The 16,900-nt window shown below is 38.9% G+C and overlaps 1 protein-coding gene and 1 pseudogene across 1 annotated transcript in view; both read left to right on the top strand.

The window, feature by feature from the left end:
• The window catches only part of LOC103596965 (testis-expressed sequence 11 protein-like), a gene marked incomplete at its 5' end in the record, with an annotated part of 120,189 nt that overhangs the window by 102,526 nt on the left and 763 nt on the right, over positions 1-16,900 (top strand). Inside the window, 4 exons of the mRNA XM_008580752.1 lie at positions 2,181-2,330; positions 3,662-3,770; positions 4,688-4,808; positions 16,291-16,455. Coding sequence (XP_008578974.1) covers positions 2,181-2,330; positions 3,662-3,770; positions 4,688-4,808; positions 16,291-16,455 — 545 coding nt within the window. The remainder of the gene's footprint in view (positions 1-2,180; positions 2,331-3,661; positions 3,771-4,687; positions 4,809-16,290; positions 16,456-16,900) is intronic.
• Positions 752-1,842, top strand: LOC103596964 (annotated as a pseudogene).

Here is a 16,900-nt window from a genome sequence, read left to right as displayed (position 1 = left end):
AAGACATAGAACGAAAAAGAAGAAATAAAATTATTTCTATTTGCAGATGACATGATTGTATAGAAAATCAAAAAAAAACGTACAAAAAATTACTGGAACTAATAAATGAGTTCAGTAAGTTATGGGATACAAGGTCAAAACTCAAAAGTTGGTTATATTTCTATGTACTAGCAATGAAGTTAAAAAATAAGCAATAACCATCAATAATGATAGAAGTAAAAATAGTCATTACCTCTGGTAAGGTGATATTGACTGGAAAAGTGCACAAGGGAACCTTCTGAAGTGCTGGAAGTGTTCTTTATCATGATCTGGGTAGTGATTATGCAAGTTCAAACATATGTAAAAATTCATCAAGCTGGTTGCTTAAGGTTAAGAGCACCTCATTCAGTTTATTGTATGTATGCTATATTTCAAAACATTTTTAAACATTCAGCCTACCAAGGGGTGAATGAAAATTGTCTCATACGGTATGGTATATGCAACCTGACATAAGATTATTCCTATGGTGATACCCCAGAAATACTGTTGACTGACTAAATGAAACAGTTTGGAAACTCTCCTCTACTTTGCTTGAAATAAAACCACTATTAGTTTGTGCAGCACTGTATCTTTTGGTTAACTCAGCTATTAGAGTGAGCATGGGCCTAGTGGAATGTTCACAAGAGACAAGTAAACATTGGATTTGAATAGAATTTTTAAAATAGCAGTAGGGAGGAGGACCCCCTGGAAAGTCTGGACCAAGCAAGAACCCGCATCCAGGAACAGAGCACTTTGCTCCTCCCTCAGAATGAATGGAGACCAGAAATCAGAAGTTTATGACCAAGAAAAGCAAGATTTTCTCCAGCACTTCTTCCAGATTGTCAAGGTACTGACCGAAGATAAGGTGGGGCACCCGGAGACAGGAGTTGCCATTGCCCGGCTCATGGAGGTCCTGGTACAGTGCCATTGGAGGCTAGTACCAGCAGGGTTTGATAGTGCTGACAGCATTCTGTGAGCTGGTGGAGCCAAGGAAACAGGATGCTGATAGTCTCCAGCAAGCCCTGACCATGGGCTGGTGTGTGAAACTGCTGCAAGCTTTCTTCCTGGTGTCCAATGGCATCATGAATTCATCCCTCACTTGTTGGAGAAAAATCTGCTAGTATCAGAAGCCAGGCATAGGTTTATATGCCATCAATGATGCTATGCTTCTGGAAGCATGTATCTACCACCTGCTGAAGTTCTACTGCTGAGAGCAGCCCTATTACCTGAACCTGATCTAACCCTTCCTGCAGAATTCCTATCAGACTGAGATCGGGCAGACCCTAGACCTCATCACAGCTCCCCAGGGCAATATGGATCTTGGAAGATTCACTGAAAAGAGATACAAATCTATTGTCAAGTACAAGACAGCTTTGTACTCTTTCTACCTTCCTGTAGTTACTGCCATGTATATGGCAGGCATTGATGGGGAGAAGGAACATGCCAATGTCAAGAAGATCCTGCTGAAGATGGGAGAGTTCTTTCAGATTCAGGATGACCTTAACCTCTTTGGGGATTCCAGTGTGACTGGCAAGATTGGCACTGATGTCCAGGACAACAAACAGTTGGCTGGTGGTTCAGTGTTTGCAATGGGCCACTGTGTAACAGTGCCAGATCCTGCAGGAGAATTATGGGTAGAAGGAGGCCAAGAAGGTCACTTGGGTAAAGGCGCTATACGAGGTGCTGCATCTGCCGGCTGTGTTCTTGCAGTATGAGGAAGACGTTTACAACCACCTTTTGGGGTTCATAGAGCGGTAAGCTCTGCCCCTGCCTCCAGCCATCTTCCTGGGGCTAGCACAGAAGATCTACAAGCGGAAAAAGTGACCTAGAGACTGCAAGGGCAGGGAGGGGAGGCACTCAATAAATTATAGTTTAATATAAAAAAAAATAGCAGCAGGACTTTTTCAGGCTAGTTAGGAGCATCATGGCAATAGTTTCGGAAAGTATAGGCAGTGCTAGCGAACGCATTACAGGGTGCTGAAAGTAATGGTGATCTTAACGATTTTAAAATGTTAAAAATCTATACAGAGGCTGGGATAACCTTCAAATTGTAAGTAAATTAATATTCCTCAACAGGAAGACCTTCCAGTTAGAGAGATTACAACAGGAGAGAATAATGAAATGTATTCACAGAGAATGTTGCATTATTGCTTCTTTCTTAGGGGACTTCTCAAATGATCCATGTGAGACATTACTTCTGCTGTACGAGTTTGAAGTTAAAGCCAAAATGAATGATCCATCGCTGGACAGCTTCCTGGAATCAGTGTGGGAGCTGCCTCATTTAGAGAGCAAAACATTAGAAACAATCGCATGTAAGAGCTATATTTATGCTTTTGTGAGGAGGCTGGTGCCCATTTAGATCCTACTACTTTTTTCTTTCTTCTCTACTCATCTTTCTTACCTCCAGATGTGAAACAATTTTTCCTCATAGAACTTTGTTTCTCCCTCTCTAATGGCATTCTTAGACTATTTTGTATTATGATTATTTGTGCATTTATTTTTTTCACTCTGTACGATTATAATCTCCTTAAGGTTATGAACAATAATTACTTATAAACCCTAGCTAAGTGCATTGCTTATAATAGGTGCTCAAATTTATTCTATGTGTGGAATTTAATTACACAATAGGGGGAGCTCAAACTTCAGAAAGTTTTTCTCTGCTAGCTAGAAATAGTAATTGACCACTCACTGATCAAAATTGATGCAATCCTAGCAATTTATTGAAATGTACAGAGAAATACTGATAATATTTTTTAACTCAACTGCCACCCTCAAATTTCTGGTTGAGCTGTCAGTGGGATTTGGGGGCTTAGAGCCTTTTTAGAGATACACTGCAGGAAATGGCCTAATTATCTTCCCTTTTTATCTCTGACCTTCCTCAGGAGTGTGAGTGTGTTTAATAAAGATATTAAGTAGCCCCAAGTGCACGAGAATCACATTTGCCTTTCCTTGGTCTTTCTAAGATGGAATTCCTAGAGCCATGGAGCAGATGATGTATGCTTTATGGACATGTGATAATGACCACTGCTTCTTGTAAAATGGAACTCCAATTCTAGTGCCCTATTAAATGCATCTGAAATTTTTAGGGTTAGTTATCTCTGATCCTCTCGTGTCAAGTGTTTCCTATTTTTATTTTGTTTTATTTGGGGGGACAGCTGGCTGGTACAGGGATCTGAACCCTTGACTTTGGTGTTATAACACCATGTTCTAATCAACTGAGCTAACTGGCCAGCCCTTTTTCCTATTTTTAGTATCAGACAAAAACAGTATATTGTAGTATAAATCTGTTTTTGATTAGTGTCCTTTTACTTTTCTGTTTCCTTCTTGTGTGCCCCTTCTGTGACTCTGGTTCATAAGATTATTGCTTCACCTGTATGACTGTGAGCAGGGTCATAGGAACAGTAGGTTTTTTCTTGATGTTTGCTGAATAAAGGATGTAACATGGTGATCCTACCATGCTATTCTGCCTAGGAAGTAGACACTATCTCTAAAAGCATCTGTGGATTCATCATTTTATAAGATTTGTTTTTGTCGTTTTGTTAATCTGTTTCAGGCCAGTTTCATTAGCAAGTTATAGCCTGGGATGAAAACTCTAATGGATGAGATTATGGTGTTCACAACCTTTTTTCTTCCCTTCTTCTAGCATTAGCAGTGGAAATACCTGCACACTATCCTTCTATCGCTCGCAAAGCCTTGAAAAGGGCTTTATTGCTCCACAAAAAGAAAGAATCAATTGATGTTTTGAAGTACAGGTTAGTAAATGTAATTCAACACCTAATCCAGGCTTTTTGATAGCCAAAAGAACTATAGTCAATTCCACAAAAGTCAGCAACATGCTCAACTGGCCCAACTTGAAAGATGATCTGGGAGCCCTCCTGTGAACAGCTCCATATTGAGAGTTGTATTTACAGACCAGGAATTATTTAGCAAGATCAAGGAGTCTGATTTTCCCAAAAGAAAAAAAGAGGAAAAAAGTTGTTTCTTTGTGTGAGTCGATGCATATAATAAAGCTACTTAAGTACCTTTCTTTCTTTGCTTCATTACTAAATATTCCGAATGTATAGAAAAGCAGAGGTTAATATAAAAAACACCATGTACCCAGCACCCAAATTTAACAAATGTTAACATTTTGCTATATTTGCCTCAGATTTTTTCTATACGAACTTTTCTTTAAGCACCAATAAGTGCTGTATAAAATATTATTTATTGGAGATTTTTTGTTTTCTATGTCCAGACATGGAGAAAATAGATGTGTGATTTTTCTCTGGAAAACTTCATTACAGTCTTTCTGTTCTGAGACATGAGAGACAGTTCTCCTGGAATTATTCCCAATTTAAGTTCCTGTGCCCATTTGAGGAAGTAATAAGATGCTTTAAAATGCTTATAAATTGAACTAGCTCATAAAATATAATAAATAGCCACAACTCCTTCATGCGGGAAACTAAAAAAACAGTGAAAGACAACCACAGGCACGATAAAAGGATGGATCGGTCAACCCCTTTTACAGCTTTAAAAATCTGTCTTTTGAGGTTGGAGGCCAGATAAAATTGAAGGAAGAACAGAAGTGTTTTGAAGCTTAGTCTGGGATGAGATCCAGTTTTACTTATCTTAGCCATGAAGCCAATGATTTCTTTCCTTATGGGATGAGTTTTCTCTTTTTGATTTTCAGCAAATGTATGCACAAGTTGATTAACCTTTCAGTGCCAGATGGGGCTTCGAGTGCAGATCTCTGTCCCCTGGAAGAAGTTTGGGGCTATTTTGAAGATGCTCTGAGCCTTATTAGGCACACTGTAAGTCAAATAGTGATATTAAACTTTCAGCTGATTTTATTATTTATTATTTATTATTTTATTTTATTTTTATTCTTTTTATTATGCATACATGTGGGGTACAACGTTGATTTTCAATGATTGTGTACAATGTGTGGTGGTTAGATCAGTATAGTTAGCTTATTCATCATTACAATACACAATCATTCTTTGTGTATTTTGACCAATTCCTCATTATCCCCCCTCCTTCCCCCCCTCCTTTTCCACCTCTAGTTTTCTAAAAGTTCCTTGTATTACTGTGATTGTTGTTTCTTTCTTTCTTTCTCTCTGTCTCTTTATTGTTCATTTGTTTATTTATGGATTCAGCTCCCAGTTATGAGCGAGAACATGTGGTATTTCTCTTTCTGTACCTGGGTTGTTTCACTTAGAATAATTTTCTCCAGGCTCATCCATGTTGCTGCTAATGGAACTGTCTTGTGTATTAGAAATTACATAAAATAATGCTTTCTAATGTGAGTTTTAGGGTGAATTCATATTACAATGTACTTACACACTACAAAATTTTCCTGGGTTTATGAAATATAGTTAAAAGTAGAAATTTTCTAACATAAGTGTACTATAGATTAAGTCGAAATAACTGGACATTTTGAATTATTTTGTATTTTTAAAGCCTGGTGGAATTGTTACTTCCCCTGTGATGATACTAACCTGTTAAAGGTCTTATTGTTATTTAGAAGGAACATTGAAGACCTATATTTTAGACCCTCTTCCAATGATTTCTTTTTCTTTTCAATGTAGGTTTATTAAGTGATTTTTAAATCAGCTTTATTGAAATATAATTTACACATCATAAAATTCACCAATTATATGTGCACAATGCAGTGAATATATACAATTGTGCAATTATCACCACAGTCCAGTTTTAGGACATTTCTGTTACCCCAAAAAGTTTCCTCTTGCTTGTTTGCAGTCAATCCCTGCTCCCACCAGTCCCAGGCAACCACAGATCTGTTTTCTATCTCTGTAGATTTTCTCTTTCTGGATGGACACGTCATATAAATGAAATTATACCCTATGTGGCCTCTTGTGTCTGGCTTCTTTCGCTTAGTATCACATTTTTGAGGTTCATCCATGTTGTGATATTGTTAGTATTTCATTCCTGTTTTTGCTCAATAATATTCTATTGAATAGATATACCACGTTTTCTTTATCCATTCTTTAGTTGATAGACATTTGAGTTGTTTCCACTTTTTGTCTATTATGAATAATGCTGCTATGAATGTTCATTTTTCGTGTACAGGTAGGTCTTTGTGTGGACCTAAGCTTTCAGTTCTCCCGAATATTTACCTAGGAGTGGGATTGCTGGGTCATGTGGTAACTCTATGTTTAACTTTTTGAGGAGCTGCATTCTATTTTCCAAAGTAGCTGCACCATTTTACCTTCCCACTAGCAGTGTATGAGGGTTACAGATTCTCCAAATCCTGACTAGAACTTGTTATTGTCCATCTTTTTCATTATAGCCATCCTAGTGGGTGTAGAATGGTAACTCATTGTGGTTGTGGTTTGTATTTCCTTGATGGCTAATGGGGTTGATCATTTTTTCATGTACATAGTGACCATTTGTATATCTTCTTTGGATAAATGCCTATGCAGTTATTTTCCCATTTTAAAAATTGGGTTGTCTTTTTATTGAGTTGTAAAAGTTCGTTACATATTCAGGATACAAGTCCTTTATCAGATATATGATTTGTAAATATTATCTCCCAGTCTCTGGCTTATCTTTTCATTTTCTTAGTGGCATCATTTGGAAAGCAAAAGTTTTGAATTTTCATGAAGTCCAGTTTACCCATTTTTTTCTTTTATGAGTAGTGTTTTTGGTCATACTAAGAAATCTTTGCCTGACCCAGGTTTATGAAGATTTTCTCCTATGTGTTCTTATAGAAGTTTTATACTTTTATTTCTTACATATAGGTTTATGATCCATTTTAATTTTCATGTATGGTTTGAGGTGAGGTTCTAAATGGCTTTTTGTTTGTTTGTTTTGCATATGGATATCTCTCCTCTGCTGTTTGACTTCAGTTTTCTCATTTGTAAAATGAGAATAATACCTGCTCTGACTCTCCCACACTGGGGTTGTAAGGAACAATGGAAAATAATATATGTGTTGTAGACTTTAACAGCTCATACACACATAAGGTAGTGTTGTTATTATAAGGGAGTCATAAAACATTAAGGAGGTTAGATGGCTTACATAGAGTCACACAGAAAGTCATTGAGTCCATATTAATATGTAAGGATCCCAACTACTCTGGGCTCAACTGCTTCTTCATATACAAATATCTGCAAACCACAACAGATGGTAGAACAATACAGAGAGTGACAACCTGGTACAAAGTAGCACTGACTTACATAAGCCCAGAATTCCCCTGGAGCTGTGTAATTATGGCCCATGTGAATTCAAGTTAAGAAAAACTTGAACGTTTTGGGTTTTTTCTTTTACTGTCTTTTGGGAAGAAGAGAAAATTCCATTTCTAAGCCATGAGCCTCATCTGGACCGTAAGGTGTGTTTGCCATAGTAACTAATACAAACTAAAATTGAATTACGTAACTCTAAATTGATTGATTTCCATAGTCTCTATATAAGGCCAAAACTTCTCTGAGCATTTGGTTTTGCCACTTTTATTCTATCTAATACAGTTCCAGTTCTCTGACTCTTGAGTTGCCTGTTGGAGAGCTTAATGTTTTTCTACTTTTCTGATGAGTTTCCTAACTGTTATTGCTCATCCCCTGAAACATGACTGGATAGTTAGCTTTTTTATGCAGAGATTACTTTAATAACCATCTCAGCTGTTTATACTGTATATGTTGCTTTTTCCTGTATTTTTTTGTTTGTTTTTTGTTTTTGGTTGTTGGCCAGGCTTTTTCCTGTTTGAATGTGCTATGCATCTCCTTTGTTTTATTTATTTATTTATTTATTTATTTAATTTATTTATTTTGGTGGCTGGCTGGTTCGGGGATCTGAACTCTTGACCTTGGTGTTATTAGCAACGTGCTCTCCTAAGTGAGCTAACTGGCCAACCCATCTTTGTTTTAAATGCTTGGGAGAAAATTCTGCCTGTTTTATTGACTTTTTTAATGACCGGTCACTCATTCATTATTTATTGAGCAGATGACCTTTATTAAGTGCCTCTATACACTAGCAAAATGTCTATTACACAAATATAAAGTCTCATACCTCATGGTATCATGCTTTACAGTTTACAAAGCACTCTTACATTCATTATTTCATACGACCCCCCGCCCCCAGCAATCCTATGAAGTAGACAGTGCTGCTGTTATTATCCTTGATTTATAAATGAGGAAATTTTTAAGATTCAAGTAAGTCAAATTATCAGTTTGCCTGAAGTCGTTCATGGCTAATGAATGGGAAGTCCAAGAGCAAGGCGCTAGCAGATTCAGTGTCTAGTGAGAGTATGATTCCTCATAGATGGCCATCTTCTCACTGTAACCTCACATGTCAGAAGGGATGATGGATCTCTCTCGGGTCTCTTTTTTATAAGGTCACTAATCCTGTTCATGAGGGCTCTGCCCTCATGACCTAATCACCTCCCAATGGCCCCACCTCCAAATACCATCACCTTGGGACTTAGGATTTCAACATGAATTTTGGAGGGACATAAACATTCAGTCCATTGCACCTCAACTACAGGGCTCTTTCTGCTAGAACACACATCTTCTTTACCAGTTCTTGCTAGGAAATTTCAGTTCAAAGGAGAGGCCCAAGTTGGTATTCAAAAGCTAGTGACAATGAAAAAGCAGGGGGATGACTCACATGCTTAAGCGGGCAAGCCTATGTACTCTACAGTAGGTTCATAATCTAGAGTATTTCTAGGAGGAAGTAGATTGTTCAGTTTTTTTTTTTTTTTAAGAAAACAAAATTTATTGCTTATAGTTTTGGAGTCTGGGAAGTCCAAAGTCCAGGAAACACAGCTGGTGAAGGCTCTGGTGGTGGCGACAGTGACCCAGGGGACTCACATGGCAGAAAATGGCAGAGCAGAGAGAAACTAACCTCTCACGCACTCTTCTTTTAAAGCCCTCAGAACCACACTCCTGACCACCATTTTTAATCCATTCACTACGGCATGGTCCTACAATCAAATCACCTCTTCAAGGCCCCACCTTTAGATTACTGTAATAGGGACTTCCCACCCTCTTAAAAGTCACACTGGGGGTCACAATACATAAACCTTGGGGAACACAATCCATATCAGTATGTTTCAGTTTCTTGCAGTTATTATTCTCATTGATGCTCAAATTGTCCCACCTTTGGCCACCGGGAGCCTGTTCAGGTTGGTGTCTTAGTACTTTTGACATGACTCTAGTAGTTTTCAGTAGCTTCCCTGCTTTCTGGTGTAACAAGATGTTTCAAGCATGTCTTGACATTTCATGCTCTGGAGCTGGAATTAGCCGTTTCTTTAAGAACCCTGGTTCCTTATGATGAGAAAGGGTATCTGCTTAAAGGGTACTATTAAAGCCAGGTCTGTGGTAGGTTTCTTCTAATTCTCTGAAATCTAAACAAATGAAAGTGTCAAATATGGTATCTAGCCTGGCTCCATGGTTTTGTTTTTCTTTTTTTTTTTTAACTTAACATACAAGGGTACTTTTAAAAGTTCATAGGGAAATAGAGGGCTGGTCAGTTAGCTCAGTTGGTTAGAGTGTGGTACTGATAACACCAAGGTCCAGAGTTCAATCCCTGTACATACTCCTTCATTGGTGTCATATCTTCTTGTTTATTTGTAGTTTTAGTTATTTTTCTTTGATGTTTGGTCATCTGGTAGGACACTTGTTTCTTCTATTACTCTGGAGTGGGCTAAAAAAAAAAGATCAAAGACCTAAATTTAAGGAAAGACTTCCTTCTCTACTTGTGGGCTCTGCTGGTGACTCTTCTTGTATCAGTGCAGTTGAGTGCATGGTGGGCTGCCTTGGCTCCTGGTCGGGCAGTGGGTGGGCCTCTTTGGGGCTTGGGTGTGGGCTGGTGGCAGCGGTGATTTTCTTTTTAATTAAAATTTTATTTTGAAATAATTGTACGTTCACATGCAGTTCTAAGAAATAATACAGAGAAATCCTGTGTACCCTTTACCCAGTTTCTCCCAATGATAACATCTTATAAAACTATAGTACAATATCACAACCAGGATGCTGGCATTATTACAGTCAAGATACAGAACATTTCCATCACCACAAGGATCCCTCATGTTGCACTTCTATAGCCCCCACACACTTCTCTCTCACTCCCAGCCACTCCTTAAGCCCTGGCAACCACTAATCTATTATCAACTTCTATAATTTTGTCATTTCAAGAATGTTATATAAATAGAATCATACAGTATATAGCTTTTAAGATTTGGAATCATACAGTAAGTACATAATCTGTTGAGATTGGCTTTTTTACTCAGCATAATTCTCTGAAGATTCATCAAGTTGTTGTGTGTCACGAATGGACAAATATTATATGATTCCACTTATGTGAAGTACCTAAAATGGTCAAATTCATAGATACGGAAAATAGAGTGGTGGTTGCCAGGGACTAGGGGGTTATTGCTTAATAGATGCAAGATGAAACCAGTTCTATGGATGGATGGTGGTGATGATAGCACTACAAGGTGAATGTGCTTAATACCACTGCACTGTACACTTAGAAATGGTTAAGATGGTAAATTTTGTCTTATGTGTACTTTGCCACAATTTTTTAAAGTCATAGAAAAAAATCTTTGTCAGATATTGCAACATTTCTGTCATCTCAGTGTTGACATCAATTGATTATCTTTTTTCCTTCAATTTGAGATCTTCCCGGTTCTTGGTATAATAGTAATTTTGTATTGAAACATGGACATTTCATATTATTTTATGAGACTCTAGAGCTCATTCAGACCTTCTGTTTTTAGCTGGCTTTCTCTGACATCGCTCTGGCAGGGGAGGGGATACATCCTTGTTACTTCCAGGTAGAGGTAGAAGCCCAGATTTCGTACTTGGCCTCCATTGATAATTGAGGTGGAGGAATCCTTGTTACTACTGGTCCCTTGGCTAGAGAGAACAGACTTCTCTTCGGGCTTTTCTTGGTCTGTGCATGCTGGCATCTCTAGCACCAAGTCTGGGATATGTTAAGCAAAAAGAAAACACAGGGAATGCACCACTGTGCCAATCCTTGGCCCCAAGATCCCTAGCCAGTCTTCCTTCTTCTTTCCACCTTTCAGAGTCTTCTTATGTTTGTTTTTATGTAGAATGTTCAGGATTTTAGTTGTAATTAGCAGGAAGAATAGGGATAAGTACATCTATTCCATCTCATGGAAGTGGAAGTTCCCTGGTTCATTTTTAAGACTATACAGAAACATAGATAATGGTGGGGAAAAGTCTACACTTAAAGAGAAGGGATGAGTCTAATCCTCACAGCTGACATCAGAGTCACAAAGGCCTGTTGTGTAACTGATATGGGTTGAATGTTTGTTCCCTCTGAAGTTCATGTGGGAGCTTGATTCCCAATGTGGCAGTGTTGAAAGGTGGGGCCTTCAAGAAGTGATTGGATTGTAAGGGCTATGCCCTCATGAGTGGATTAACCCATTCATGGAATAATGGGTTAATGGTTTAATGGGTTATCATAGGTGTGGACTGGTGGCTTTATATGGATAGCAAGTGAGCACACTAAGAAGTGTTTTCATCTAGCCCTACTCGCCATGTGATTGCTTGCATTGCTATGGCACTCTCTAGAATCCCCACCAAAAAGAAGGCCCTCACCAGATGTAGTTCCTAGACCTTAGACTTCCCAGGCTCCAAAACTGTAAGAAATAAATTTTATTTATTTATAAATTACCCAGTTTCAGGTATTCTGTTATAAGCAAGAGAAAATGGACTACTACAGTAACCAAGAAAAAGCCCAGAAAAAAGCAGACTCTTTTCTTTTACAAAGGAAGCTAAAGTGACTCAAACTACTGAAGTACAGTCTCTAAGAGTTTGTTCCTTGAAGCATGACCCATGGACCAGTAGCATCAGCAACCCCTGGATGCTTGTTAGGAGTATAGAACCTCAGACCTCAACCCAGACCTACTGAATCAGAATCTGCATTTTAATAATATTCCCAAGTAATTTGTATGCACATTAAAGTTTGAGAAGCTCATTTATCAATACCATGTTTCTTCTCTTGTTTGGTTTTCTATTAGTTCAATTTCATCTCAATTCCTCTTCTGCCAGTCTTACATTAACTCATAAACAAGACAATTGGGATCTAAAGGAAATATAAGGTAAAGCTCCATTCAATGACTGATACAATTTAGAACTGGATGACTGGATAAACAAAATGTGGTAATTTCATGCAATGGAATATTATTTGGTCATAAAAAGGAATGAAGTAGTGACACATGCTGTAACATGGATGAACCTTGAAAACATTATGCTAAATGAAAGATGCCAGTCACAAAGGACCAATACTGTCTGACTCCATTTATCTTAAATGTACAGAGTAGGCTATCTATAAGAGACAGAAATTAGATTAGTAGGGAGGAGAAGGGGTGGACTAACAGGTGCAAAACTGTGCTATCTACCTTACGTGAATCATTATACAGTATATGCATGTATTGAAACAACACACTGTACCCCACAAAAATAAATATAAGTAAAACTGAAAAAAAAAGAGATTAGTGGTTGTGTGTGTGGGAGGGGATATTGGGAGGAAATGAGGGGGATATTGGGGGGAAATGAGCAGCTAATGGGTACACTGGGTTTCCTTTTGGGGGGATGAAAATGTTATAAAATTGATAGTGGTGATGGTGGGTGTAAGAACTCTGTGAATATACTAAAAACCACTGAATTTACACTTTAAATAGGTAAACTGTATGGTAAACTGTATGTACTGATGTACATGATAGTCACTTGGGGAATCTAAAGAGAACCTAAAAGGACAGACATTTGTGCTCCAGGACACCTACAATTCAGTTAGAGATATGCTTGACTGCCATGTGTACTAAGATGTTGAGGACAGAGAAAACTGTTCTCAAATACGAGCCCCAAAAAGCCATCAGAGCAAACAACTCAATTTGTTGGCCTTGATTTTCATTTCACATAGGCAAGTCTATGTTGCTTTGGGGTGAGTAGCTGCATGGATGTATTTCTTTATTGAGGATTAATGATTCTCCTGAGCAATGTTGGGCATGAGGGTAGTTAATGTATATTAAAATAAAATTCCACTGTTTCCTAACCCTTTGAATGGCACCATCATTCCTCCAGTTGCTCAGGCTAGACATCTAGGAGTCATCCTCAACACTCCCATTTCTATTCTGTCACCAAGTCCTGTCGATTCTACCTCCTAAATATCTCTTAAACTCATCTACTTCTTCCAATTTTCCATCATTGACAACCTAGTTCAAGTTATTATCTTTTATCTCATCTACCACAGGAACCTCTTAACTGATCTCCTTGCATCTGCTATTGCTTCCTTCTATACCTTTCTCCACCCAGCAACCAGATTGATTTACATTTTCTAGTATGCGTGACCTTGCTTAACCCTCTTCAGTAGTTTCCTATTGCTCTTAAAATAAAGACAAAAATTTTGAATGTGGCCTACAAATCCCTGCTAACCTGTCTCTCCTCATCTTGAGCCACTCTTTCCCTCACTCCCTGTAGTTAGCCACACTTTACAATGCCACTAATTACCACCTCCTAGACATGTGTGATGGCCTCTTTACCCTGGCCTTCATTATTGACCACTGTCTCCTTGTCAAAATTCTCTTTTCCCTTGTCCTTTACTTTCTCACCACTCCTCTGTGTTGTCCTTTCCCTCTTACCACCCAACTATGAACATTTCTAATATTCTCTATTCTTTTCTTCTCTGTATTCTATACTGTCTTTTAAGTGAATTGATATACTTTGACTATTACTTGAGTTCCAGTCCATGTCTGCAACAGCCTACATGATATCTCTAAAGTTACCTTAAATCCAACCTGTTTATAATAGAACCTATTATTATCTTGATCCCTTCTCCCCAGAAACATTTCCTTCCAATTTTTAGTTTCAATACCAGCATCCTTTCAGCCATTCAAACTATGTACTTTAGAGCCATTTTCAACTGATCTATCTTTCAATCCCCAAATCAAGTTTCTAAATTCTATTGATTCTCCCCTTAGAATGTTTCTTACATCTTTCCATTTTCATTGTCACTATTTTAGTTCTAACCCTTATCAGTTCGTTCCAAAGACTCTTACAACTCCCTTTAAACAAGTCTCCCTGTCTATTTTCCCACACTCAGGTCTGTTCTAAACACCACTGGCATTTCAGTCTTACTAAAACTACAATTTTACCATATCACTTTGCTTCTCAAGAAGTTTCAGTGCTTTCCTATTGCCAGCAGGATAAATTCCAAAATCTGCGGCCTGTAATGAAAAACCCTTTACACTCCAGCCCACGAGATGTTAGTAAGCGTTCCAGATACCCTGGATTAAACAGTTATATGGTTTCTTTACTGTAAAACTTCCCTAAACTTTCACTGAACTAATGTGCGTTATAACACTCCAAGAGGGTAATATATAGAATGCAGCATTTCTAAAACGTATTTGACTAAAGAACTCTATTTTCATAAACCATCTGTTAACATTTCTCATGACACTAGTGTTCTGAGGAAGAGCATTTAGGAAATGCTTAGGAAGCCCCATCTTACATTTCCAGTCTTATTTTCCATTAACTCCTCTACATAGTCCAATCATCTCTTAGCCTCCCTCAGACACTCTTGCTCTCAAGCACAATCCAAGTCCGTTTATTCTGTTCTGCCTATACATAATGCCCTTCTCTTTCTCCATATCTCTATATTTTTATTTTTTATTGAGATTTAATTCATATATCATAAAACTCACCATTTTAAAGTGTTCAGTGGATTTAAGCATAGTCACAGAATTGTGCAACCATCACCATAATCACCATAATCTAATTCCAGAACTAGAGCATCTAATGTCTATTATTCTGATAAGCCCTTAATCACATACCTTGTGAAGTCATCTTTACATGTGGATGTCTTGTCTCTCTCAAAGCATTGTGTGTCCTTTAGGATAAGAGCTTTCTTTATCTTAGTCCTTATTATCATAGTGTTTTATATGTAGTAATTTTTTATAGATCCAAATGAATGAAAAAATGACAGCTGAAACAACATCCTTCACACTCTCAAGAAGCTGCTGTTCAAGTTTTCCATCACATTTCCCTTTTCAAGAGCCTGAGATCTATTGTGTAGGTGAAGGGCTTTAACATGAATGCCCCCTTTGTGCTCCATCTCCTATGCAAGAACCGAGAAAGTAACTCCTTAGAATAATCCTTTTCATTATTGCAAAGTATTGTGAAGAAATTAATATCATCTTGTGATTAGTCATGTTAAAGACCACTGATAAGGCTAAAGGACCATCTTCAAAATGTGCCATTTGTTCACAGCTAGGTAGATATTGTCAGCACTAAAGATTAATATAATTTCATTCCAAACACGGAATGATTCTGGTCTAGGAAATTAAGAGATTCAATAAACTGCTTCTTGACAACCTTCTCTGAAAAGTAGAGGTAGGTATTGGGGAGATAATTGACTGAGGACAGCACCAGAGGAAGCCCCAAGCAGGATACAGGTTTTTCTCCTGCTTCACAGAAAACAGGAATCTGTCCAATTCTTTCCTTCAGCTGAAGAGGGCCTCATTGCTTTTTCAATTTATTTATTTGTTTATTATTATTATTATTATTTTTAAAGATGACCAGTAAGGGGATCTTAACCCTTGACGTGGTGTTGTCAGCACCACACTCTCCCAAGTGAGCTAACCGGCCATCCCTATATGGGATCTGAACCCGTGGCCTTGGTGTTGTCAGCACCGCACTCTCCCAAGTGAGCTAACCGGCCATCCCTATATGGGATCTGAACCCGTGGCCTTGGTGTTGTCAGCACCGCACTCTCCCAAGTGAGCTAACCGGCCATCCCTATATGGGATCTGAACCCGTGGCCTTGGTGTTGTCAGCACCGCACTCTCCCAAGTGAGCTAACCGGCCATCCCTATATGGGATCTGAACCCGTGGCCTTGGTGTTGTCAGCACCGCACTCTCCCAAGTGAGCTAACCGGCCATCCCTATATGGGATCTGAACCCGTGGCCTTGGTGTTGTCAGCACCGCACTCTCCCAAGTGAGCTAACCGGCCATCCCTATATGGGATCTGAACCCGTGGCCTTGGTGTTGTCAGCACCGCACTCTCCCAAGTGAGCCATGGGCCGGCCCCTGCTTTTTCAACTTATATGTACTTCATAAGATCTTGCTATGGAACATTCTACAGCTGACAGACCTTCAAGGTACTCTCCTACTCTTGAGAAACATGGGCCTTCCTTAATGTTAGCAGAGCACCACTGTTTGATAATGATGGGATGCAGCACTGATATAGGTAGTGCTACAATGAGTTGTGACAGTAGTAACTGTAAAACATCCACTGTTCTTGAATTTTAGGAAGGCTACCCAGAAATGGAGATTCTCTGGCTGATGACCAAGTCCTGGAATACTGGAATATTTATGTATAGCAGGAGCAAGTATGTATCTGCTGAAAAATGGTGTGGCCTGGCATTGCATTTCCTTGACCACCTTGGCTCCCTCAAGAGAAGCTATGAAATCCAGGTGAGGAGGGAGAGGGCTAGGGGTGGATGGCATGATGTAGGGGCAGAGAGGTTATAGCTGGGCTCTTCATAAGGACTTGGACTCAACCCTACCTTTCTTGTCTAGGAAAGGATCTTGATCGTTGTTCCTGTCATTGGTTCCATAGAACTTCAATAGTTAGGGAACCTTAAACAGTAGTTTCTTAGAGTGAAAACCAGGAAGGATGGAGAACATGAGGGGAAGCACAGGGAGAGCAAATGCAGTCTAATTAAGAGGAATGCCAAGAGAGAGCTCTGGAAAGATGCATTACTGTCCGTGCACGTGGGGCAGGACTGGTCTGTGCTCAAAGAAATGACTGTTTAAAAAGGTGTTTTCTGGGCCGGCCCGGTGGCGCACTGCTACAGTGCGCTGCTTGGGAGCGTGGTGGCGCTCCCGCCGAGGGTTTGGATCCCACATACAGACCGGT

The sequence above is a fragment of the Galeopterus variegatus genome, unplaced genomic scaffold, assembly GCF_000696425.1.
Source record: "Galeopterus variegatus unplaced genomic scaffold, G_variegatus-3.0.2 Scaffold2153, whole genome shotgun sequence".
Classification (NCBI taxonomy): Eukaryota; Metazoa; Chordata; class Mammalia; order Dermoptera; family Cynocephalidae; genus Galeopterus; species Galeopterus variegatus.
Note: the sequence above shows the minus strand (reverse complement) of the source record. Positions and strands in the feature narration are given on the sequence as shown.